We start from the raw sequence: 23,992 nt of genomic DNA, 5'->3' as shown, positions 1-23,992 counted from the left end.
AAAGCTGGGACAGGTGCCAGGTCTTGCACTTGACCAACTCAATAACCACTTCTGAGCAGGATGCTGCACTGCTTAGTAAAGAAAACAGCATTTGTGGGGTGCAGTTGGTTTCCTGCCCCAGGTGCCCTATTGTCCCTTCCCCACACAGCTATGCACTCAGCATCTGGCATGCCTATTACTGACAGAACTGAACTCAGAGACAAGTGAAGAGCAAGTGTTGGAAAGTATGGCCTTAGAAAATCCAAGCTGATCAGACACTTCATCTTCCAAAAGCCTCCACTGTTGCACTCTGACAGGACATTACAGTGGAAACACCCCACAGGGGAATTTTGTTTCCAGCCTTTAAATACATGCAGTATTAGAAAACAAATCCCAGAAAGACTCACCTGTTCTGAACCTGACGAACATGTCAAAAACATAGATAATATCAGAGAGATAATCCAAGAACAGCCACATTTTAATATGGTCCATTTGTAGCTCATCAAAGCAGGCTCTAAAGAAACAAAAATTAAAAAAAATAATTACACCAACTGCATAAGCAGAGTACTTGCATTACATACCCTAGCAGCATGTTAGTGCACATTTCTGTTCCCAAAATATTACAGAATATCTTCCTGTGCAGACATCTGCACACTAGAGCTATGTCCAAACAGACACCAAGATCTTTCAGAATTCAAAGGTATTCTGGACAGGAATAAACTCAAACACATAAATGCCCCAGTTATGCAGGATTACACATATCCCTCCAATTAAAAGTGCACCAGATTTCATGGGATACATATCTCCATGAAGATAATTCCCAAATAAAAGATTTGTTTCTCAGTGGCAAGCCATCCTCATCTCTCCCTACCATCTTACACGGTGTAAGGAAACCCTTTCTTTCTTCAGCTCACCATCACTTTCACTGAAACTGATTTCTATATTCTACTATGGAAAACAAATACTTGAGTTACATCTTCCTGCCCTTCGAGCATCCAAAAGATGTATTATATGAATTTGAGAGGCCCCACCACTGCCCACATCCCTCCTTTCTGTTCTCTCCTGGGAGGTGGGAAGCCCTCATCCCTGGCAGTGCCCTGGGATGCAGTGGCCAGGACACAGCTCAGCCGGCAGGTGGCACACAAAGGCCACACCAGCGCTCGTGAGGACACTCACTGCAAGCTACACCCACCTGCTTTTAGACAAAAAGGAAAAAAAAACAAACACTGGCAATCTATTCCCAGTGGTAGGCATATCATACATCCCTAATGGGGTATGAACTGTAAATCTTCTAGGCAAATCACTCAAAAGATACTGCAGGGAGGTAAGAGGGTGATTTACATAGGAAAGATAATGATTGAAATGTAAAATTGTTATTAACTTCAATCCATACCTGCACACTAGCATACACCAGTTATAGAACACGGGTGCTGCAATTACAGTCAGCCAGTTGTAGTACAGATTGCTTGAAGGATCTATCACAAATACCTCCTTTTTCTGCCTGGAAAGTAAAACATGCAGATTTACTCTGGAAATTAAAGAAAGCAACCTGCTGGATTTCCCTCTTCTTGAGGCTGCTCATTTCACCATGAACTCACAGCTGCCCAAGAAGAGAATGTATCCATGCAGGCAGTGCAGATGAGATACCAGGCATCCCATCTGACAAGCTCTACTTTGTTTGACACAGCTTTGGAAAAAGTAAGAGTGGAAAGAAAACACAGACATTCATATCTCCCAGGCTGAAACCCACAGCCTTCTGTATTAAGCCCCACACTGAAAAAAACCCTTAATTGTTAAATATTTCTTATTGTCACTCAGATTAGAAGGTTACATTTCATTGCTAGAGAAAGAGCCTTCCTTTGCACGCTAATTATTGATTTTTAGCAAATTCTATTATGGAAATGACTGTGTAAGCACGCATTTGAACAAGTAAAACATGTATGTATTCAAATACACGTCTGTACAAGTAAGAAACTCTGTGTGCATATGCACATACAATGTGTGTGACTAGAGCTGAAATATGTCTGTCAAAGGCAAATTTCAAACATTCACAGTCCTGGCTCAGCCTCACAACAAGGAAGTGATGCTAAAGGAAGCATACAGGCCTGGAATGTAAAGATTTGAAGAACAGCATGGCTAATGCCACAGGATATGCTCAGAAGTGCCCACCTCCAGCATGAGAAAGGTTAATATGGAATAGAGAGCAATTAGGCTTGTAATCAGTGGATTTGAGGTCCACAGCTGCAAAATTAATTCAACTGTAAAACTGTGATATGTGGACTGTATAATAATGTGCAGAATATGTGGCAAGGCAATGCTTGAATACGTATTTGTGGGACTTTTCCTAATCTCCAAGAATGCAAATATATTAAAATATAATGGTAATTTATTTCAAATCTGTGTGTATTTCTGGCATTGCCATTGCTGTCAGCTGAATACCCAGAAATGTGAGTAAAAGAAGAAGCTTTAATCTAAAATGTATTTATTTTACTATCTTCACTACTGATTTTAAACCATTTCTTCTAGAAAACTGATCACCACCTCAAAACTGGTGACCATGAAATATGGCCATTATACATCAGAGTATACTACCTTGTACACATTAAAACATCAATTTTCTTTCAGAAAATGTATTAAAACACTCTTGGCTACTGCAAAGCTCACACTTTCACTACATAGTAATTAAAGACAAAAGAGACTGTTTAGAACAAAGGCTTTGCAATTGGAAAAAAAATTAAAAGCTTTGATTAATAAAGATCTTGGAATCCATCAGATTCCATTTGGAATACCCTCATGTCTATATAGCAGGTGCCACCACATACATACATATAAACCTAGAGTATATTCCTGTAACATACTCCTTAACTGTGAAATGTACTCAAATGCATTCTCTCTTTATCTGCCATCATTGTTACTTTTAATCACTGGTAATAGTAAATTGCACTGCATTTGGGTCAGCTTCAGGGGAACAACACGATCCATTTATGTCAAAAGCATTCAAATTACCTCATTTTGTTGCAGAAATACACCATCCCTTAACTAACAGAAACAAATTTAGTGATCACTAGCAATGAACTGCACTATATTAAGTAATTAAATAACTAGTCAGTGAAATAAGTAAACTTATTAGCAAACTTTTAATTTTCTTCATGTAAGATATTTCTACATGGTAAGATGAACCAGACTTTTGGTTCATCTGCTCTGAATCATTATGGAAATTCTGGAACAATGAAAAGTCTGCAGCTCTGCAAAGCAGGCAGCTGTCCTAAAGTGTTGTCATAATTGAAAAGTGATCGTCAGTTCAAAGTGACCAGAGGTAGCTCAATTCCCGTTTACTGACATAGGCAGCTGTTTCTCAAAGACCTAAATAGAGGTCTCTAAGATACAACTTTGCTGAGCAACTGAAACCTTCCCAAAGGGAAAAATGTATTAAAGATTTGACAGGCTAAGAATCTGCAGTGTACAGAACAATTGTAACATAATGAAATGCTATACCATGTTTTGTAGAGTAAGAGACGTGCTACAATCACACATTCATTCTTTATACTTACTCTTCCTTTTTTTTATCATCTTTTTTGTCATCTTTTTTGTCATCTTTCTTTTCCTCTTTTTTCTCCTCTTTTTTCTCCTCTTTCTTTTCCTCTTTTTTCTCCTCTTTAACCTCTTTCTTTTCTTCCTTTTTGCTGTACAACATAATGCAAGGCTTAGCAGTATTACCAATACTGAACAGTAAAGGGAGAGGGTGGAGGTTTGGGAACTATTCTAAACTCCAGACAGAATAGGACAGGGATCCAACTGGAAAAAAAGGGTTCTCAGGCTGAGACCTCTCAACCTGACACCACCACACCGTCACATCAGGTAACCAACTGGCTGATTCTCTGCATTAGTCACCCACAGCTTCTTGACCTTTTCAGACATCAGTGTACCAGGCTGATTTTAAGTAAATGCTTTCAGTTTCATTGACTCTTAAGAACCCAGGCTTCTTAAAAAGAAACCTAGCAAATGATGACAGAATGTGAAATGGTTTAACAAACTGTCAGCGTTCTTTGCACAGCTAAAACCTCAATGTGACTGTCTGAAGCTTTCATAGTAATTATAAAAAATCAGGATGAATCTCCTCTCATGGTTCTTTAAAACCAGAAAAATTTTAATTCATTAATTGCCTCTGGATCTCAATTGTCCCATTCTAAGGTTTGTCTGAACATAAGAGTCCTAAAATATGTTAACTTAGGCAGACAGGCCCACAAATACTTTTCAAACCTACAGGAAGTTAATCTTTCACAAGATTCTGACAATACCTAAAGCTAGATCTGCTACATGCCTTGGTCATCAATCATGCAATGTGTTGTGAAGATTGGTGCTCACTTGCACAAGCAGAAAATCCATGATCCGAGATCTCCTTCTTTTTTATTTGAACACTTCTAGTCCTTGAAGAAGAAAACATCCCTCCTCCGACAGAAAAGCCTAAGAGTGTTCCTCACACTACAGTGTATGTGGATCACAAAACTCTCCACACATAATGTCTGGTTTGATTGAAAGCCATGGATTCCTGCTCCCATGGGAGCCCTGTTTTCTCCTCTGAATTGCCAAGAGTGGGTCCGAGGCTCCCTTTGCACTGGTGTCAAGAAAGGATAAATTAGTTTAATAGGAGCAACACCCCACAGCAAGGACAGAGCGTGTGACAGTTCTGCTTGCAGGACATGTGCTTTCTGTGCACACCTGCTCATACTGCTCAGACAGAAAGCTCTGTGCTGTGAATGGCAGTCACATCTAGGAAAGTGCTTGATACAGGGAGAAAGAAGCGCTCCAAAGGAGATGACAGCCACCAATTTTAAGATAGCAGCGGCTTTCACCAATCAGCAATGAGCACCTGTTCCAGTCCTTGCACTTAAACATTTCCACAGTGATGCACCACCACAGTGTACTTTGGAAAAGCCAAGACTCATTTGCTAAAAAATGCCAAGATCCCACACTCTGCCACATCCAGGGAAATACCTACCAAGCTGACCAACACCACTGACACCTTCAAAATTACACAGTAAAAGGGAGCAGAACTGGAGGGGAAAAGAACCTTTGGCTTGACTGATCTTCTATTTCTACTTGCATCTCAAATCAAAGGAAGAGTTTGTCATTTACCAAAGATGATTCCTACACAGCAGTGGGAACTGCTTCTCAAGAATTTATTTCTCTGGACTGACTGTCGAGAACTTTACCTCTTCATTTTCCAATCTGCCCCCAAAACTCCTTCCTGTTTAAAAAACATGTAAGGATTTCACTTCAGATTACCATGCATGGTGTCTGATCTAAAGGGAAATGCTCAGTTGCTGTTGTTAGCATTAATGTAGATCCTCAATACTTCAAATGCCTGGCATTCTTACCAGAAAGGAAGAATTACCAATAAGTAGAATTTTCAAAGGGTAGGGCTGCCTGTACATTTCTGGATCCTGTTATGCAGGGAAAAGTAGGCTGAGATTGAGAATCAGCCAAAAAGTCTCAGTGGTGGTGAACTTTGGAGGGACAATTTCACAATTTTGACAATTCCAACTCCCTCCTATGTTTGTGTTTTATTTTTTAAAAATGAAAAAACTTTATTTCACAGAGTATCTAATTTTTCCCTATTTTTTAAAAATAGCACCTATTTATCCCTGGCCTGAGTTCTCCTACAAACTCATCTGTCAACTACAGGTACCTTTTGTAAATTAGTTTTTTCCATTCATGTTGCCTCTGTTTATTTTTCTGTTATGGTAACTCCCAATTTATCATACTCACATCTACTTGCAGTCTGACTGGAAATTGCTCAGAGGAAAAGGTTGGCCATAATCAAAGACTTGAAAGCATCATGTACAGCTCCCCAAGACATGGCACGCTTAGCTCTTTAACATAATGAAAACTCCACATTTCTTCTTCTTTACCAGTAACCCTGAGTAAACTGGAATCCAGTAACTAATAAAACAACTTGTCTGTCCTCTTTGACCACAACACAGCAGAATCCATGCTGTTTTTAAGCTGTGTGCAGCTTTAGACTTAGAAATCTACTTCATCAGCCCTTCTAAAAACACTGTCATAGTCTTTGAGTGACTCAAATATTTGCATTTCCCATCTGTCAAGTACTTTGCAAATCAAGTATGTTTCAGACTGTTGGGCAGGTAGACAGACAGGTCTTGTCTTCATTTAAAAATAATGAAACGGTGAAAGGATGAAAGTTCTGCCCAAGGTACCTGAGTCACTGTCAGAAACAGAGTAAGGCAGAAGTATTTCTGTCCTAACCAGTCCTCCGGGCTCCATCTAGCAGGCTTGGCTCCAAGCTTATAGCACTTCTTCTATATCAGTCTAAAGAAAAACCTGCATATTTCTGTCACTGTTCACTGCACACAGATTTTCCTTTTGAATAGAAGTTACGCAAACCAAACCAAAAAGTTGCTTTAGGAGAAGGAAGATCTCTTGCGCAGCTGTGTGCGAAAAGGTTTTGCAGCATCAGTTAAAATGTACAGTTTAAACTTGCCCGTGATGGAATTATTTGGAGAAAAAAAAAAACCAAGAGTTTTCTAGAAGGGTTTCTGACACAATCAAAAGATGTACTGGTTACTTTTATTTGTTTTGTTTTCATCTGGGAAGCAATGAAAAAAACCTACTATCATTATGCATGAGAACATATCTGCTGCTGGATACTAAAGAGCAGATATGTCTTCAGATTGCTGTGGTCTAAGACAAGCAAGAAAAATTGATGTTGGGTGATTTTAAATTACAGGAGCTCTACACATTGTTTAAAAAATTTCTCTTTGGTGTAACACTGTGAAATAGCTTGTCAATTATATGAAATAAACTCAAAAGGACAGCTTCTATCAGACACTCTGTGGCAATACCAGCCTTATTATGGTGTCTGTCACTCTCTCTAAGACAACAGTACCTGCTGAACTGAAACACACACTTTTAAAAGACAGACATATAAATGTGTTTTGGTGCCCTCATCAGTATCCACTTCTCATTTGACAACCTGAAACTTTTGGGACACTTGATTTGCAAAAAGGGACCAGTGTGTTAAAAGAGGGAAACCACTATTAGAAAATTTACACATGAATCTCACTTAAAAACTGAAAAATGAATGCATCAATTGGTAATGCAGTAAAATCAGCCAGCTGAACTACAGAAGGTAGGGACTAAATGCTTAGTCAAATTCACTCCTTGAGAGGAAGGGGTAGCTTCAGACAAAAAGAAGTTCACAGGGAGCACAAAGGATGCTTTTCATACTAAGAAAACTAGACCTTTCTCTATAATAAAACTATACTCTTAGGAAAGGCTTAGCAAGAAGTAAGGAGTTTATACTACAAATGTTACTAAGCTGGATAGGGAAAAAGAGAAGGTGTTGGTGGTAGAAAGGTCTTTGGAGTTAACAGTACTTACTCTTCATTAGTGTTGTTGCTGAAGTTGACATTGAACCTGGCCAAGGGCCAGTGACTGCAAGCAAGTTAAATAAAACACATTAAAGAGTGTCAGTACAGGCTGCTGGTGTTTCACACACGTGTTTGCCGACACGACAGACGGACTCACGAGCTTCTCACATAGGCACTGATAAGATTAGCAAGGTCAATTTTGACTGTTGTGATAAGCCCCTTTGCATAACTGCTTCAAGGCACCAGTTCCTTTCTGTCATGTGCCTGCCATACACATTTGTGACCACATCTGATGTCTGAAGCCTGTTCTTAGGCGTATTAGTGCATGGCAAGATGCACCTCACTATTTTTAGCCCTGTACTCATTGGGCTACTATTTCAAGCTTTCTTCAATCCTTCCAAGTCCTCTTCACAGATGCAGTGTCAAGGCTTGTGGATAAGTAATGAGCATACCTACCCATTGCTGCAGAATTAAGCCTTCATGATCCAACAACTGAGAATTCCTGTCCAACAGCATAAAACTGAGAAGGCAAGGATGGGTGCCCTCAAATTAATTTCAAATAGCCTTATGCAGAGGTTTGTTGGCCTATGATCAATGTTGTTCTCTCTAATTACTTCCCATCTGCAGATGTTACTGATCCAGACACCTGAGAAATCAGGCAACAGTCTGGCTAATTCAATAAAATGTGCTCTTGAGATGAATTTCAAAGAAGTAGATCAAGTGAAGATAATCAGGCTGTGCTGGACTACAACAAATCAAAGAAACCTGTGTAATGCACAGATATTCAAAGGTTGTTGCTTTAATCTGAATTGCTTACTGAGATTTTTGAAACTAATTATTTGCTTACCTACCAGTCTTTAATTATGCAAAAAAATATAGGAGTCTCTGTTTCAAAGCCTAACGCCAAACAGAAAGACAGCTTTTGTCTTGGGATTTCATTTTCCCATTTTAGCTGGAGTTAAATTTAAAACACTGTATTATACATTTATAGAGTAATAATAAGTCATCAAGTCAAAGAACTGTAAACACATAAAGGTTTCACTTTCATTTTACTGAAAAAAAATTAAGACTGAACCTGCCTTCCATACCAAAGACTGTGTATGTGCTAATAACTGAAGTCAGCATACAAATGATTTTGTCATTTCTGCATCAGAAGCTTTCTGTAATGTTATCAGATGGACTTCTGAGTAAATATAACAAAGCAATTACACATTTTGCACAACTGCTTCTTTGGAGTTTCCTAACACTTGCAGATAATGTACATTAAGATACTGAAAAGCCAAAAGTAGAAACATCTTAGAATCTTGAGATAGAAATTGCATTCTCCTCAGCAGAAAGCAGTTTAGCAATGTCAAGTTGCATATGGTAAAATTCCAGTTCTGAGAAATCACTCTGCATGATCAAAAATCCTTTACCTCAAGATTTTGGTCACAGCGTGTTTGAGGAAGAAAATCTGTTGAAAGTGCAATACTTTAGTTATGTGAAGATTCCTGGGCAGCATTAGATACTCTGTTCATCTTCCACGCTAAGCTCCTTACTGTCTACTTAAAATACAACTTACATCCTAATCACCAAGAAAACATGATAACCTCAGCCATTTCAAGTACAAACAAGTCCTCTTACCTGCTGGCTGCCCCGGGCCGCTCCCGGGCGCCCAGGAAGGAGCGGATGTTGCTCTGCCTGGTGGACACCTCCACGAGCTCTGGGCCCCGGATGCGCTCCAGGAAAGAGTCGGGCCTTTGGTCCTCACGGCGCGAGTGCCTCGTGGCCCAGGACCTCACGGACAGCACAAACCGGGACAGCCTGCACGGAGCACACACACAAAATGGACTGAACCAGGCAGAAACAGGAGGTACCTTAAAACATCCCCACAAACACCAGCCAGGATTCTTCTCCACATCTCTACCTGTGATGAAATTAAACTTGATGGAGTAACAGTATGAACCCAGTCACTTGCCACAGTTTTGTAGATCACCTTCTGCACTGGATCAGGAAAATACCTCACATATCAGTTCCTATTCTACTGTATCCCCACTGCAGGAGCAACAGAATATTCTTGCTGAGTGGGGGCCTTTGCATCTCAAAGTGAGATACTCAGTGAAGTCCATCAGATGCAGGTTTTTTAGATCCTTGAGAATTTCCATTCAAGAGTCATGCTGTGTTACCCTAATATTTAAATTGCTAGGCATTCATGGTTACATTACATCACAAACTTCCCTGTATATTCAGAGCATACATAACTGTAGCTACACACACATCATCCGATCTATCCTGAAAATAGGTAAAGAAATTATAAACAAAGATTAGAAAGGAAGCTCTCAGTATGAATTTATATATTCATGTGCATTATGTTTACACAAAACACACAACTATAATCTTTTCTCATCTAAACTCAAGTTCTTGAAGACTTTGTCATCTACATGTGGTGATGTCATTATCTGAAAACCAAGCAGGAAAATCCCAGTTTATTCTCCACTATCCAAAATGATGAAAATTGAACAATACTCTTTATTTTACCATAGTTTTACAGTAGTTTTTTTCTTTGCTCTTTGAAATACACTGTGCTTAAAGAAACTGTGGTCTGTGTTATGTGGAACAATGGTATCTGAAGGCAGAGCAAAGCTGTCTCAGACACAAAGCAGACACAATAAAGTTCTGAACCTCCACTTCAGGTTTTCACTTAAGTCCCAGTAATACAAACAACTTAAGACAATGTTCAGCTTCAATCTTGCTGACTAGGGCTCCAAATCCATTATAAACATAACTGGATTCTAAAAACTGAGAGAAATTCTTATGCTCAAAACACAAAGACTCCCTGTCTCCTCCCTTTCCAGAGCCATCTACCAAAAGGAGACAATCATTATGTTTTATTTGATAGGAAACAAACACTGCATCAGCTATCAGCCTGAACCAAACACTTACCCATTTATTTTACAGCCTAGCCTCACTTCATGCATTTCCCAGGCATTCAATGTATTTTCAGATACAGTTATGTAAAAATTATTTATTCTTTTATATTTGAAAAATTTCTTTGGGCTTAGTCAGCCTCTCTCAGATTCTAAGACTTCTATTAGTAAGTGATGAATCAAGGTCAAATGCAACTTCTGTTACTTCTTAGAGACATTCTTCAGCTGGACTCCATCCACTTTCTTTGGAAAGTGATGGCTCTTCTTTCTTTACTTCCAAATTGTGACCAGACTTTTCCAGCAAATTGAATTAATACTGGAAATTCTATTAGTTAGTTAACGTTCTATTAGTTATTATGTTACCTTGCCATTGCTCCCCTGCCAGTGAAGGAGCTCGCCTGGGACTCAGGTACATGTCCTCCCTCCACAGAAATGACTCCCTGCAGTTCTGAAGATGCATCCTCACGCAATGAATGGGCTCTGCAAAAACAATTTTTTTTTTTTTTTTTTAAGAATTCCATGCAGCCTTCAACAGACTTTCCCCCATCTGGTTCTCTCCACCACTGCATCAGGAAACAGTCCAGCACATTGCCCTCTCCCTAGTAATACAGCATTTGATAACCTTGTTGCTAAGCCTGGGCTCCTATTCTTCTGGGGCCATCCAATATGAACTGAAGTCAGTGGAGGCTCTGCCATACATTCCAGCAAGCTCAGAAACTAAAGACGACTTATTAGCACTTAAAAAATCAGCATTTCAGGAAAAAGAAGATTAAATTTTAGCCTCATCTTTCAGAAACAGAGTTTTGAAATTGACTTCACTGGAAGCTGGACTTTATGAGGGTTCACTCCAGATTTTTTTATAGTACTCCTTGGTTTTCTCTGTGTTTTTCAGTCTTTAGTATTCACTTTTACAAGACTTTTTTACATCCATTAAGAATCACTTTCTTCCCCCTTTGTAATGGAAACAAGAACTCTCACATGGGTCTGTTAATCTGTACTGCCAGGAAAACACTGACAAAAATGATACTTGCAGTATCTTCATAAGAGTTGGCAGCAGCATTGTGAATGTCCACAAAAGAATAATCAGCAGCTCAATTTTATGTACACTCACAGCTCAGAAACTAACAAACAAAGAATTAAAACATTATTATTTCTACCCAAAGAACAATGCAAAAATAGATCCTGACAGTCCCAGGATTCTCAACTTGTTAACTGTTTTCTACTTCTCCTCCATTAAAAAAACACCATTTAGTATTGAAAAACTTTTATACCCTAGTTTATGTTGCCAGTGCTGAGAATGTTGTGGTTGCCAAAGTTAACGTCCTTCTAAGGGACAATGAACAAACTCATGGAACAGGCATTCATCACAGATTACCAGATTCACAGAGCCCACACTCAGCCCAAGAACTCTCTTGAGCTGAATGCTGAGAGAGTAGTAGAGTTTGTCCACCTTTTTTAGTATTTCCTGGAGAAATTGCCTACAGACCTGCTGGAGAAAGGATACTGGACTAGTTAGTGTTTTAGACTGCACTACCATGGCTGGCTTTAAGTATTTTATTCCCGTCTACCGAATAATATACATTTTGTGTGATCTTAGCAATAAATTCTAATATTGTTAATGGCAGTGCCTAAGAAGTATCTAAGTTCCCATTACAACCAATGGCCATCTCAGGGCTTGATTCAGCTGCTTCAGAATAGAGTCTGGTACAATCTGTAACACCTCAGAATACTTTATTGGACATCTCCAGAGCACACAGCTCTCCCCTCACATCCACTAGTGCCAGCTAAAAGCTACAAATACTCTGTAGTATCTCAAATAGCATTAGATGCCTATTTCAGGCAACTAAATACCTCTCATAATCAAGAGAGCCAAAGGAGCCTGGAGAGTTTCTCAGTTTGAGGGTAAGCTGAGCAGCTCCCTGGGTGCTGCTGACCACCAGTACTGACTACATCTCCACTCAGGACAGCAGGAATGCAGGCACCTGCTCACATAAAGACACTGAAATCCAGATGTCTACAGAGCACAGCTGAATCCTACTTCCAACTTTAGACAGCCAACCTGTGTATATAAGCTGATGTGCTGCCTCTCCTATTTGAGCTGTTTCTATACAGAGGCTGGGTTTTAAAAATGGAGATTCATTTGTTACTTTTGGGGTTTTTTTATTTTTGTTTTAACAAAATGAACCAACTTTACAACACACTACAGAGTAAGACTATGGGAACATGAATCACTGCAGCAAAAACGAGCACAGCATTTTAAAGATCAGTAGCAGCTTTCTGTTAAGTGCTGCAGTGAATGCTTTGTCTTGGTGACACCTCATTCCACAGCAGAAAAGTGCTTAAGCACATCCTTAGCATTAAGCATAAATTTAACACCCACAGACTTTATTAAGAACTAAGTAATGTGTTTAATTGCTCTGTTGAACTACAGCAAATAGGAGCTGGAGGAAAGCAAAGGCAAAGAAGAAATGCTGCTACTCTAGCAAACGTGCTTTTCTTCCCAACATCTATAGTTGTGTATTTTGATGTAAGAGAGAGAAAACCTAAAATCATGGATGGCTTCTGTCTTTGGGTACAGACATATGCTAAAGCAAATCTGAATTTAAATTCATTTTCCAGTAATAGAGTTTAAAAAAAAAATTTTAAAAATTAAATAAAAAACCAACAACATTTTTAGTGGTATTATGAAGTTATTGTATATACTTAGCAGCACTCATTTCAAGAATCCAAAAATCTTAAATAGGAGATCTCTTTTACAGAGCAAGACTGTATCTTCTTACCCATCTATGAAGTCCTGCAATTAATGCTGGTAACATCAAATGTTCCTTTAAAAAAATTACTCTTCAAGACCATCACCATGATGATAAAGTGCAATTCATATTTCAGTCCCTCTATCTGTCAAAGTCATTGCCTCTGAAATTGCAGATGACCGTAGGGATTTAATTCTACACTTAAACCCTTATAACCCCCCCTCACATCCCAGCCAGTAATTCCCTTCTGTGAGCTGCCAATCACTGACATCCACTACAAATAGGACACTAAAAAAAGGAAAGGAAGAGGCTCATTTCAATCTGTGTTTTCACTTTTTCTAACACATCACTGTTAATGGAGGGAAAGGGACAGGGCTTTTTTAAATCTCCCTAAGGAGACCATGGAGTAGTGCAACAACAGCAAGCAAGCCTTACTGTGCAGAAAAAATCAGACCCATTTTTACTACTGTAGGTACATCTATGTGACAGAAGGTACCATGAAAGCAAAGCAAAAAGAAATAAAGGACCAATTCAAACAGAGCATCCATAGCAGCTGCTAGTGACATGCAATCCAAAAATCACCATAACAAAGGGAGTCCCATCAGCCCATCAGGATTCTGGGAGCTCTGGTCTGGGTGTGCATTTGAACAGCAAGAGACAGCCTGACAAGATCCACATAGAGGAGGTGATTGGCCATAACAAGCCAAAAGCAGAAAACTTTTTCCAGCCTTTAGAGATGCTATGGATCATCAGGCATCTTTCCACAGGCCCAGTAGGCTTTGCCCAGTCTAGAGGAATGACTCCTACTGTGCAACAGGTAAGTGCAAGCTCACTGGCATGTTTCGAACAGCCACTTTGAAACTATCAAAACTAGAGAAAGGTGAATGTAAAGAAACTATTACATTTCCTCTGTACAGTGGGACACTCCAAAAATCCAGCACAAAAATGATGATACTCTTTATACACTACAGATTTTCCCTATCACAGGAACTAGGCAATTTGCAGAGGCTGCTTTAAGAAAACCAAACGTTCCCAAGGCTTCTCACTGCATGGTGCTCAAAGGATCTTTTTCTTGCCCATATCCTACATACCTTGTTGAAAGCATAGACCCTGTGTGCTATCTGTGTGGTGACTTGAGAAATGAGTCACCACACAGATGAGTTAGTGCAACCTCCCTGTGTCTGTCTCTTCTATACTTTGGATAGATGTTGTCAAGTCTGTAAAGTGCACTGGGCCAACAATACCACAACACAATATTCCCATAATATTCCATGTCATTCCCAGAGCTACAGGAGTTCCACAAACTATGCAGCAACCTGTTCTCCTGACTGTGATGAAAGGAAAATACTACCTGATATAGCCATTTTCAATCCTTTCGATATCTTCATCAGCAGCTCTGACCGATAGGCTGTGTACACCAGGGTAGGAGTGCTGGGTGTTGATTTTTGCCATTTTGCTTTACATATCAACATCTAAATGACAGCTGAAACGGGAAAAAAAAAATGAAGTCTTCAAAAGGAATGTGCTCAGTACTCAAAAAGAGTTCTTTATTAAAACAGTGGAACAGCAAAAAGCAATTTCAACCATTTGAAGGACGGTGTGTGATATTTACACACACATATGACATGTGTTTCTCAATTTATTTGCAGTAGACAGAAGAAAAAGTGTTAGTAAAAATTCATCATGACCAAAGCAAAAGGGTTACATGACATCATATTCTTTTAGTCTCTGGGCTTTATGCACTACCTACACTGTCATAGCTATTATCCATAGTGAAATTGCATTTAAAATGTCATTAAAAGAAGGTTAGTAAGAAAGTCAACTAAAAAAAGCCAAGTAATACATGTGCTAGAACAACCTATTCCACTTTAGATTGATTTCCCTGTGCTCATTTTATCTATTTTATGATTAAGACTTTTATTCCAAAAATCCATATTAACCAAGCAGATAATTAATGACATTTACCCCTTAGTTTAATGCAGGCCATGCTATAATTCTGTATTATTAAAACTCTGCAGTAAACACACACTAGGGGGTTTTATCACAATGCTTCAAAACAGTCTCTGTTAAGATATTTAGCAGCTTATCTCCTACAAGTTTTAAAAGATTTGTCTAAATTCCTTTCCAGATTGGATCTTCAATGCCTTCCCAAATTCATATCACATCTACTACTTACAAAATGAGTTTTAAGACTCAAGACAAGTGTCTTACAAATGAAGGACTGAAAGAATTTCAGTGCAAGCTTTGAATTTTTCAACAAGAAAAAAAAAGATTTAGAAACTCCATTCAGGAACCTTTTTTGTTTGAAATATGACTAGAATGAAATTCCCTCAGAATCAATCAACTCCCTCACACTAGGTCGTGTCCATTTTTCACCTGGAATCCTCTGTGTCACTGACCACACAAGATCCACCTTCAACACCAAATGAAATACAAATCTTTCAGAAACTTTGTGACCTGAATAATTCACGTTATTACCCATGGTTAGAATATTATGCACCCACTTTCTTGAAAACAACATACCTGACTTACCCTCCACTCAATTCCCAGACAATTAAAGAAAGTAATACATAACTTCAAAAATTATTTCATATATTTTAAAGTGGGTTTTTTTTTAATCCAGAAATAATGAAATTACTCTAGAAACAGCCTTGGACATCACTTAATATTCAAAAATTTTATTAGTACCCCTCATCACTAATTTTGCCTTAATTTACATCAGTTACTGTCTGTGTCTCACCTTAAGCTGAGCCTTGTTCATGCTGATTAACTGAAGTTTAACTGGGAAAAAATGGGCATTTTTATTACACATTGATATGAAAAAATTCTACTCTTTCAACCCACTCTGATTGGAATGCTCACTCAAAAGAATTAACTTCTAAAGTGCAGATAATTTATGTTAAAAAACAAAACTCAGTTTTAAAAGCTTGATAGTGGGAAGAATTATTCATAAGTAACAAAGCATTAACCTTTTTTCTAAAGTTGTAATTTCAGAGCAAATTTAGCACTGAGTGAAGCTCTTGACTAGTTCTGACACTTAGTTCCACTTATCAGTTCTGGTGATTCACAATCAGATTGATGTCTACCTACAGCAGCTCTTAAAAACAAGGGTCACCTGGTTTATAACCTCCAACAAGGTCAGCAACTCTGGTAAAAAAGTAAAACTGTTAAAACAATAAAAGCACGAGATAATGCAACCCTTCTGAAGTCTTGGGGTGATGTAGATAATTTGCTGCTAACACCATGAATTCCCTCACTGATAAGACACATTGCTTCTGAAACTGGAGATGAGTGGACAATGCCTTTCTATGTTTCAAATGCTGTTGGTGTGGCTTTGGATTTCCAGGTGCATTTGTGCATCAGTTCCCAAAAGTTTGGTTAAAAAACATGAAGTACAGCATTTCTTTACACTTAAAACTGAAATGGCTGAAATTGGATATTACTAATCTAGAATTAAACACTTTTAACAGATATTGGAATTAGATACTCCAAACCTCCTGAAAGGCTTGAGTATGCCAGTGGAGCACTGAATACAGGAAACCTTATTCAGACTTTCAAAAGCTATGCCACGAAAAAAGAAAAAATAATGGCACATGAAGCCAAACACTATATTGAATTAAAAAAAACCAAGAAGACAGAAAGCAAGAACAGGACTAAATAGTCACCTTCACCACTGCAGATGTTTATTAACAGTATTCCTCAGGGCTCTGTTGGAAAACCTGCTGTTAGTAATGCTGATGGAAAGATGAAGTGGTGATACAGTAAGATCTCAGGACAGCAAAAAGTTGTATAGGCAAGAGAAAGAAAAGGAATGCAGGAAACCTCAGGGTGGCCAACATAACTACAGCAAATTCTCAATTTGATGGTAAGTGATGTGCAACACAGGCAAATGGAAACCCATGAATACAGGTGAAAAGCAAGTGAAACTAATGCCCTACATGCTTCCAAATGAACCATATGTACTCTGAAAGGGAACCTGAAAGGCTAGTTTTGGATTAAATATGAGGGAGAAATTCTTCACTATGATGGTGTTGAAACACTGGACCATGTTGCCCAGAGAAGCTGTGGATGTCCCACTCCTGCAAGTGTCCAAGGCCAGGTTGGATGAGGCTTTGAGCAAACTAGTTTGGTGGAAGAGGAGTTGGAATTACATGGTCCTTATGGTCCCTTCCAACTCAAACCAATTTATGAGCTCAGGACACAGGTACAGCTCAGAGAAACAGTGTGCTCACTGCAGGGCAGCCTTGCTGACACAACTGACAATGTATACATGGAACATGTTAATGACACAAAAACCACTAAAACTGCTCCATGAAACAACAGTGCGGACTCATCTGGAGCACTCCAAGTCCTTCTCTTAATCAGAAAGACAAAGCAGAATAACAGCATGGCAAGAATGGTTAAAGACCTAGAAAAGGGAGAGAAAGGAAAATGGGGCCTGCTCACCCTAAAAGGTGAAGACTATAAAGTTATAAAATAAAAATATGTAGGTAAAATTTCAGGTCATTTCAGATCCCTTACAATCATTTCAGCTGTAAAATTCATGTTTAATATACAGTGGGGTCTGAACTCTTATTCTGCCCTATACTGGAGGAAACGAGGGGGGTGGGAAATTTCACAGAAACACAACTCTACTATTAAGCAATAAAATACATTAATATATTTTTGGAAGAAGGTAGGAGGAATGGTACCAGCTGTGGTAGAGAGAGACTGAACACAGGACAGATACAAATAAACACTGAGGTAATTTGGGTACAGTGCAGGTGCTGAGACCTCCTGAGGCAATATGTTTTGGCAGTGCATAAAGCCCATAAAGCTCTGACAAATTACTAACTATCTGATGAAGAAGAAATATTTGTTCCTTACAGGCCTCTAAGAACCCTAATGACAAATGTTTTTACTAGTCTAGGGAGGAGATTGACATTTCAACATTGGATCCAAAATATGGCAAGTAATTAACTAAGGAGCAGCTTAACAGGAGTCAGCCAGCAGGAAAGTCCTGAAGAGTCAGGAGGCTCCATAAACAGCTTTTGCAAGGACACAGAGAGACAGCTCCAACCATCTGGGACCTGCAATCCCAAAACTGCCACTAAACACTGGTCCTCACAAGGCAGTGTCAAGAAGCGAGTAGAGCTCAGTTTCATATTTAAAACCAGGCAGAGTGGCAGGTTGGCCTTGGCTGGCTGCCAGATGCCCACACACCTGCTATTGCACTTCTCCTCTTCAGCAGCCCAGTGGGAGAAAGCTCACCATGGGTCAAGAGGAAAAAACAGGAAGAAAAAGGACATTGGAAAATGGGCTCAAACTGGAGAAAACTCAATTTCGTGCAAATTAAAATGGAGGTGGATGGCAGGAAACAAAGGCAAAACACTCTACCACTCATTTTCCCCAGATTCAACTTTACCCCTACATTCCCAACTCCTCCAGCTCCTCTACCCTACCCAGCAGCAGCACAGGGGCTGGGAATTGGAGGCTGCAGTCAGTCCCTGTTCCCTCCCTGCCACTCCTTCCTCCTCACACCATGCCCCTGAGCCAGGCTGGGTCCTTGCTGCAGGCTGGGTCCTTCACAACCTGCTCCACAGGCTGCAGTCCTTCACAACCTGCTCCACAGGCTGCAGTCCTGCAGGACAAACCTGCTCCACTCTGGGTCCTCCATAGACCACAGTTCTTGTCAGGACAGTCTGTTCCTGCACAGGCTCCTCTTCACTGGTGGCAGTCTGCTTCAGGAATGGCTCCACCAAAGGGTCCTCCACAGTGGATGTCTGCTCCATTATGGAGCCCTCCAAGACTTGCAAGGGAATCCTGCTCCAGTGCCCACAACACCACCTCTGCTCCTTCTTCTCTGACCTTGCTTTCTGCAGAGATGGTTTTCACCCTTTTTTTTCCCCCCTCAGTCCCCTCACACTGCCTTTGTGGCATCCTACCCTTATTTAAGTGCTTTTTCCCTGAAGTGCCACCCTCTGGGCCACAGGGGATGAGCCGGAGCTGGCTGGAGCCATTTGTGTGCAGCACAGGCAGCCCTGGCTGCTCACATCAGCCCCTCACCCCCTGCCAGCCCCTGGAACTGCACCCACCCTGGTACCTGCCTTTTATAAATAACAACTACCTGGGAACTACACTCTCTGCCCTGAATATTTAATGCTAATAATTACACTGAGGGAAAAACTTGATTACCTAAAGGCTGACAAGTCTGGTAAATCCATGTTAGGCACTTAGAACAGGTATTTAGCTTACAAGTCATTTAACAAAAAACATAGACAGACAGACAGACACATTGTCCTCTGAGCCTCAGTCAGCCTCACTCAGCAAAATAAAACTTGATTCTCTCCTAGCTCATGAAAGATTGGCATCTTTACCAATGCCTTAAGCAGAATTTTAACATGCTTTCTCACCTAGTCTTTTCTTCCTTGCTACCTATTGGGTAGGACTGAAAGAGATTAATAATCCCACACTCAAGAATATTGCTTTTCAGTGCCTAAATCACTGAGACTGAAACTACAGCTAAATGAGACAGATGTATTATCCTAAAAATGTAACAATTTACATACATGTAATTATTACATACATGATAGCACTCCCTACTTGAAATGTAAATTGTCAGGCTCTTTTATCTTCTTCTTTTTGGATTCAATAGCAACTGAGGTTTTGTGTCAAACTATTTTAAAGACACTCTCTGGTATAACAGAAGCATTTTTAACAAGACAGCCAGTTGTTTTTACAAGAAGTATGAGTTCAAGTAACATATGAAAATTTTGGATTCACTTAAGTATTTCCTAGTTTTGAATATCAAGTTCTACTTGTCTCTTTAGGGCTACCTGTAGAAGCCGAGCTACAAAGGCTGCAGTATCTAAATTTTAGGAGCTCTGCCATCCAGTGAATTTCCTGAAGCAGGAATGCAGAAATGCAGGTGAGCAGGAACATGGCACTAAGAAGGAAGCTACCTATGTGAAATGACTGAAACCAAACTGGGATATGGAGAATAACTTGGCTTCCAAATCCAGGCCCAAAGCAGTGGCACCCAATTCACAGCCACAACCCCCCTCTTTCTCAAGTCGATTCGCCTGTCTGCAGCAAATGGCATTGTGCTGAGCAGCTGCACCTCAAAAATGAGAAACCTTTTCAAGTCTGCTTCAAATTAAGCAAGAAAAAACCAATTTTCCTCCTTTTTCCAGAGCCTGCTCTCAGTAGCTTATGGGCTCCAAATAGCTTTCTTATAGGTTTTCAGCACTCTAGAACACCTATGGCAGGAGCAGTATCTGTTTTCAGCACCCACTGCAATCTGGACACAGTCAAGGCCTCTGAGCAGCTTTGTGGCCTGAGTTTCAGACAATTTTGCACCATCTCAGCAGGAAAAAAAACCCAACACACAGGTACACACTTGAATATTACAAATTATAACAAATCTAGGAAGTTGATAGCTATCCACTAAACCATCAAAGTGGCTCTGCAGATTGTCAAACATCTGTGAAGGATCTTTGAATCACTGTAGTCTCCCTCTCAAGAGCACTGAGAGTTCATGTTTTGGAGAGTTCATACTCCAGCAGTTCCCTTCTGGGGCAGAATATGCCAACCCAACCTGACTTAATCCAAAATTATTAACCAACCAAGAATTAATACATCTGATACAAAGTAAACGTAGTTGTTCATCAAGCTATTTATACCACCACTTAGTATTCTTAATGCTTATTTGTTCAGAGTAAAAGGACTACAGAAAGAAAATATGGCAGAATTCAAAAAAGAGCTTTTCAAGGTGAAATATGTATCACCACCAGAAAGCAAAAGATGACTTTACATATGATTTTATAATGCATCCAGTGTGTTTGTGTGGTTAAAACACTGTTGTTCTTGAAGCTTTCAGCATTTTATTGTTGTAGAAGCAGTGATAAGCTGCATAGGATCACTAACATCATTTTAGTTAAGACACGTTCCAAATCCTCACACAGCCTCTCAGGTTCAACCCTGATAAGCCTTTGGGATTTATTCTGGGATTTGACCTCCACCTACATGATCCTTGTTATATCACTTGTTAATAGTTGTGGCTCAGCTGTGCATTATGTATCTTGTGTGTGTTCTGTGTGACAGGCTGCAGCTCCAGTGATGCAACCCCTAATGACAACAAATGGGCATCAAACACTGCACACTGGAACTTCTAAATGATGACATGGTTTGAAGACAAGGCACAAAATCCTATTCTTCAAGGATTTGGAGGTTTGCAAATTCACCTGCACACTGGACTCTGGCACACTCATCTGGAAATCAGCTTTGTATGAAGGCCATTAGATCAAACTCAGGGAGTTGGAAAAAACAATCAGCAGTACCAACTTACCCTCATGAATTCATTACAGTTTAAATCAACAATTCTTAAATTCTAGGGCCTCTTTTAAAAGCACACTTTTCAAAATTTATCACTCTCTGCTACATCATATTGCATTTTCTACACTCTATGAGCACTGACATCTCCTGAGAATGCACATAATTTATATGCATAGCCCAGCAGCCTCAGGACCAACCAAGGATTTCAAATACTCTATCTTTCACAGGTACTTTAGATGTGCATGCACTTCATAAAGCATTGCATTATTCATGTATGTATAATTTATAGTTTTACAATGAAATGCACATGATTACCTTTGATCTATTTGATGGCTGAGTCTCTGGCACCTTTTAGTACCAAAACAATCATTCAAATAAACTGAATTATTGGGACAGAGTTTTCCTTCTGTAACTACAAACTATTGGCAATATAGTTCCATTTTCTAAGATTTACTAAAGTTTTCTGCAGACCATTTTCTGCAGATGAATTCTTTTTTAGACTGGCAGATTTTAAGGAGAAACTAGCTGTGGATATTAAATTTAATATTGTAAATTAAAACACAGAAAATTAAAAATTACAGCTGACAGCACAAGCAAGTCCCATCATGTTGTTTCTGCTGCCACTATGGTTAACACAGCACAGGTGTCCATGTTTCTATACAGCAAATAAGGTCTGTGCAAGGCTTCTGTAGCCACTGCCTAAAATTCACTGGTTCTGCCAATGTCTCCTGTCAATGCATTCGTATTTCAAGGTAACTCTTAAAAGTGAGCATAGCAGGGGCATGAATACAGCATGAACACAGCAGGTTTGCAGTCCTGAATGTATAAAATAAATCTGTATGTTTGCATACGTGTGACTGTCACCCATTTAAATTCCCTCCCTGCCCACTTTATGCAAACCATCGGAGCCACCCCATTTGCCTGGGGAAGGGAAACACGAGGGGTTGGTAAATCGTGTCACGTTTCACAGGCCCTAAGGAGGCATCCTACCGAAGAGGATTTCAGAGATGCTAATGAGAAGAGATGGCAACACTGGAGAAGGCTGCCGGACAACGTGCTGAACCGAAATGACTGAGCTTGGGTGCAAACTGGATGGCAAAGGCTGGGATACACAGAAGGCAAAGCTGACACATGCTGATATGAAGGATGAGGTATAATTTTTTAAAGCTGATGTGTTCTTCCCTCAAGTCATTCACTACTTGTTTACCATGATTACCCTTGCTGATTCAATATCCTGACAGTCCCATTTTCATTCGAAACGTGTATTTTTCTAATCTGATGGTTTTAGCATACATACTCAAGGAAAACAACATGAAAAATACCAAAGGGAAAAAACCAAAGACTGTGCTGACTGAAGACACACAGTTATGCTATTCCAAAATCTGTAACATCTGAAACTGCAGATGTAGTTTTACTCAGTAGCAAAAATGAAAATTACACATTTTAAATACAACAATCCTTTAACTATTTGCTTTGAATGCAGCAACTATGAATCTGGAAAACAAAATATAGTTAAAACAGGTAGATCAACAGGTACCAACATCATTTCTTCAGAGATCTAAAGTAATGTTCCCGTCATTTTCCCTTATCTTCCTTAGGCTTTTCCTCTTGGCAAGTGAGGGGACCTTGCACTACAGAAAGACACTGATTAGTACTGCATCTTCCACATTTTTAGGCAGACTATGGCCTGGATTACAGTACAGGATTTTTGCAAGAGATGTCATATTTCTAGAACCAAGGTCAATTTATGAGAAGCACCAGGAATCACTGGAAAATTAGTCTCTTTCACTGCTTGTAGTATTTGCTAGCATTTTTTTATACAGGGTTTGACAGCCTCATGCTTAAACCACAGGCACCAAACACTGGAGAAGTGAAGAGACACATGGATCAAGCTAGTAAAATTAAGTGTCAGTCAACAGGATTGGAATAAGCCCCCTCAGCCCCACTTCGGTTCAGATTTGTGCCCTGAACCCAATTTAATTTTAAGTACATAAATCACTGCATCAATAAATCAAATTAACACTTTTCTTTAAAATTAAACAAATAAACAAAGTTTGCGTTTCCATTTCAAGCTTTTGAGCTAAGGCTTGAAGTCTGGTGCAGGACACGATGCCACTCTCACAGGCATGACAGAAGGCTTACTGTCCTCTGCTTCACACTCACCTGCCCACGCTCTCCTCCGCAGCATTCGAATTCTGCAGCTCCGTCCGTCCGTCTGTCGGTCCGTGTGCCTGAATGCGGGCTCCGGGGCGCTCTCGCTGCGGGCAGCGCTGTCCTGGCCGGCCCGGACGCGCTGGGGCCGCGCCGGGAGCCGCGCAGGGCAGCGCAGCCCGCCCGGCCCGGCGGGGGCGGCGGCGCAGGGCAGGGCCCGCCGGGGCAGGGCAGGGCCCGCCGAGCCGCCCCTCCGCGCGGCGCGGGCGGATTACGGCCGCAGCCCGAGCGCCTAAGCCCGGCTCACCGGGAAAAGCCGCTCGAAGGGCTTTGCGATCCTGTTAAGTTCTCGGAGAGGATCAAGACGTCAAAGGGGCTCGGCGGCGCCCCGGCACATTTCGTGCCACGCCGAGGAAAGTTGGGAGCCCGGCGCGGGCAGGGCAGGGCAGGGCCGGCCCGGGGCCGCCGGCGGAGCGAGGAGCCGCAGCCCCGGGCGGCGAGA

At 40.3% G+C, this 23,992-nt stretch overlaps 1 protein-coding gene across 3 annotated transcripts in view; it reads right to left on the bottom strand.

Annotated features, from left to right (window-relative positions):
- The window catches only part of CNGA3 (cyclic nucleotide gated channel subunit alpha 3), a 30,413-nt gene extending 6,708 nt beyond the window's left edge, over nucleotides 1-23,705 (bottom strand). The window contains exons 1-8 of one of the 3 annotated variants that reach the window (XM_064711267.1): nucleotides 23,503-23,705; nucleotides 14,378-14,509; nucleotides 10,640-10,756; nucleotides 8,994-9,173; nucleotides 7,381-7,434; nucleotides 3,531-3,662; nucleotides 1,373-1,480; nucleotides 387-493 (exon numbers count right to left, since the gene is read on the bottom strand). In XM_064711267.1, coding sequence (XP_064567337.1) covers nucleotides 387-493; nucleotides 1,373-1,480; nucleotides 3,531-3,662; nucleotides 7,381-7,434; nucleotides 8,994-9,173; nucleotides 10,640-10,756; nucleotides 14,378-14,478 — 799 coding nt within the window. In that variant the 5' untranslated portion in view covers nucleotides 14,479-14,509; nucleotides 23,503-23,705. The remainder of the gene's footprint in view (nucleotides 1-386; nucleotides 494-1,372; nucleotides 1,481-3,530; nucleotides 3,663-7,380; nucleotides 7,435-8,993; nucleotides 9,174-10,639; nucleotides 10,757-14,377; nucleotides 14,510-23,502) is intronic. The other 2 variants (XM_064711278.1, XM_064711287.1) reach the window with 2 other exon arrangements.
- Nucleotides 23,706-23,992: the final 287 nt, after the last annotated feature.

This window comes from Zonotrichia leucophrys, chromosome 1, assembly GCF_028769735.1.
Source record: "Zonotrichia leucophrys gambelii isolate GWCS_2022_RI chromosome 1, RI_Zleu_2.0, whole genome shotgun sequence".
Taxonomy (NCBI): Eukaryota; Metazoa; Chordata; class Aves; order Passeriformes; family Passerellidae; genus Zonotrichia; species Zonotrichia leucophrys.
The sequence above is the reverse complement of the archived record's forward strand: the minus strand, read 5'-3'. Positions and strand labels throughout refer to the sequence as shown.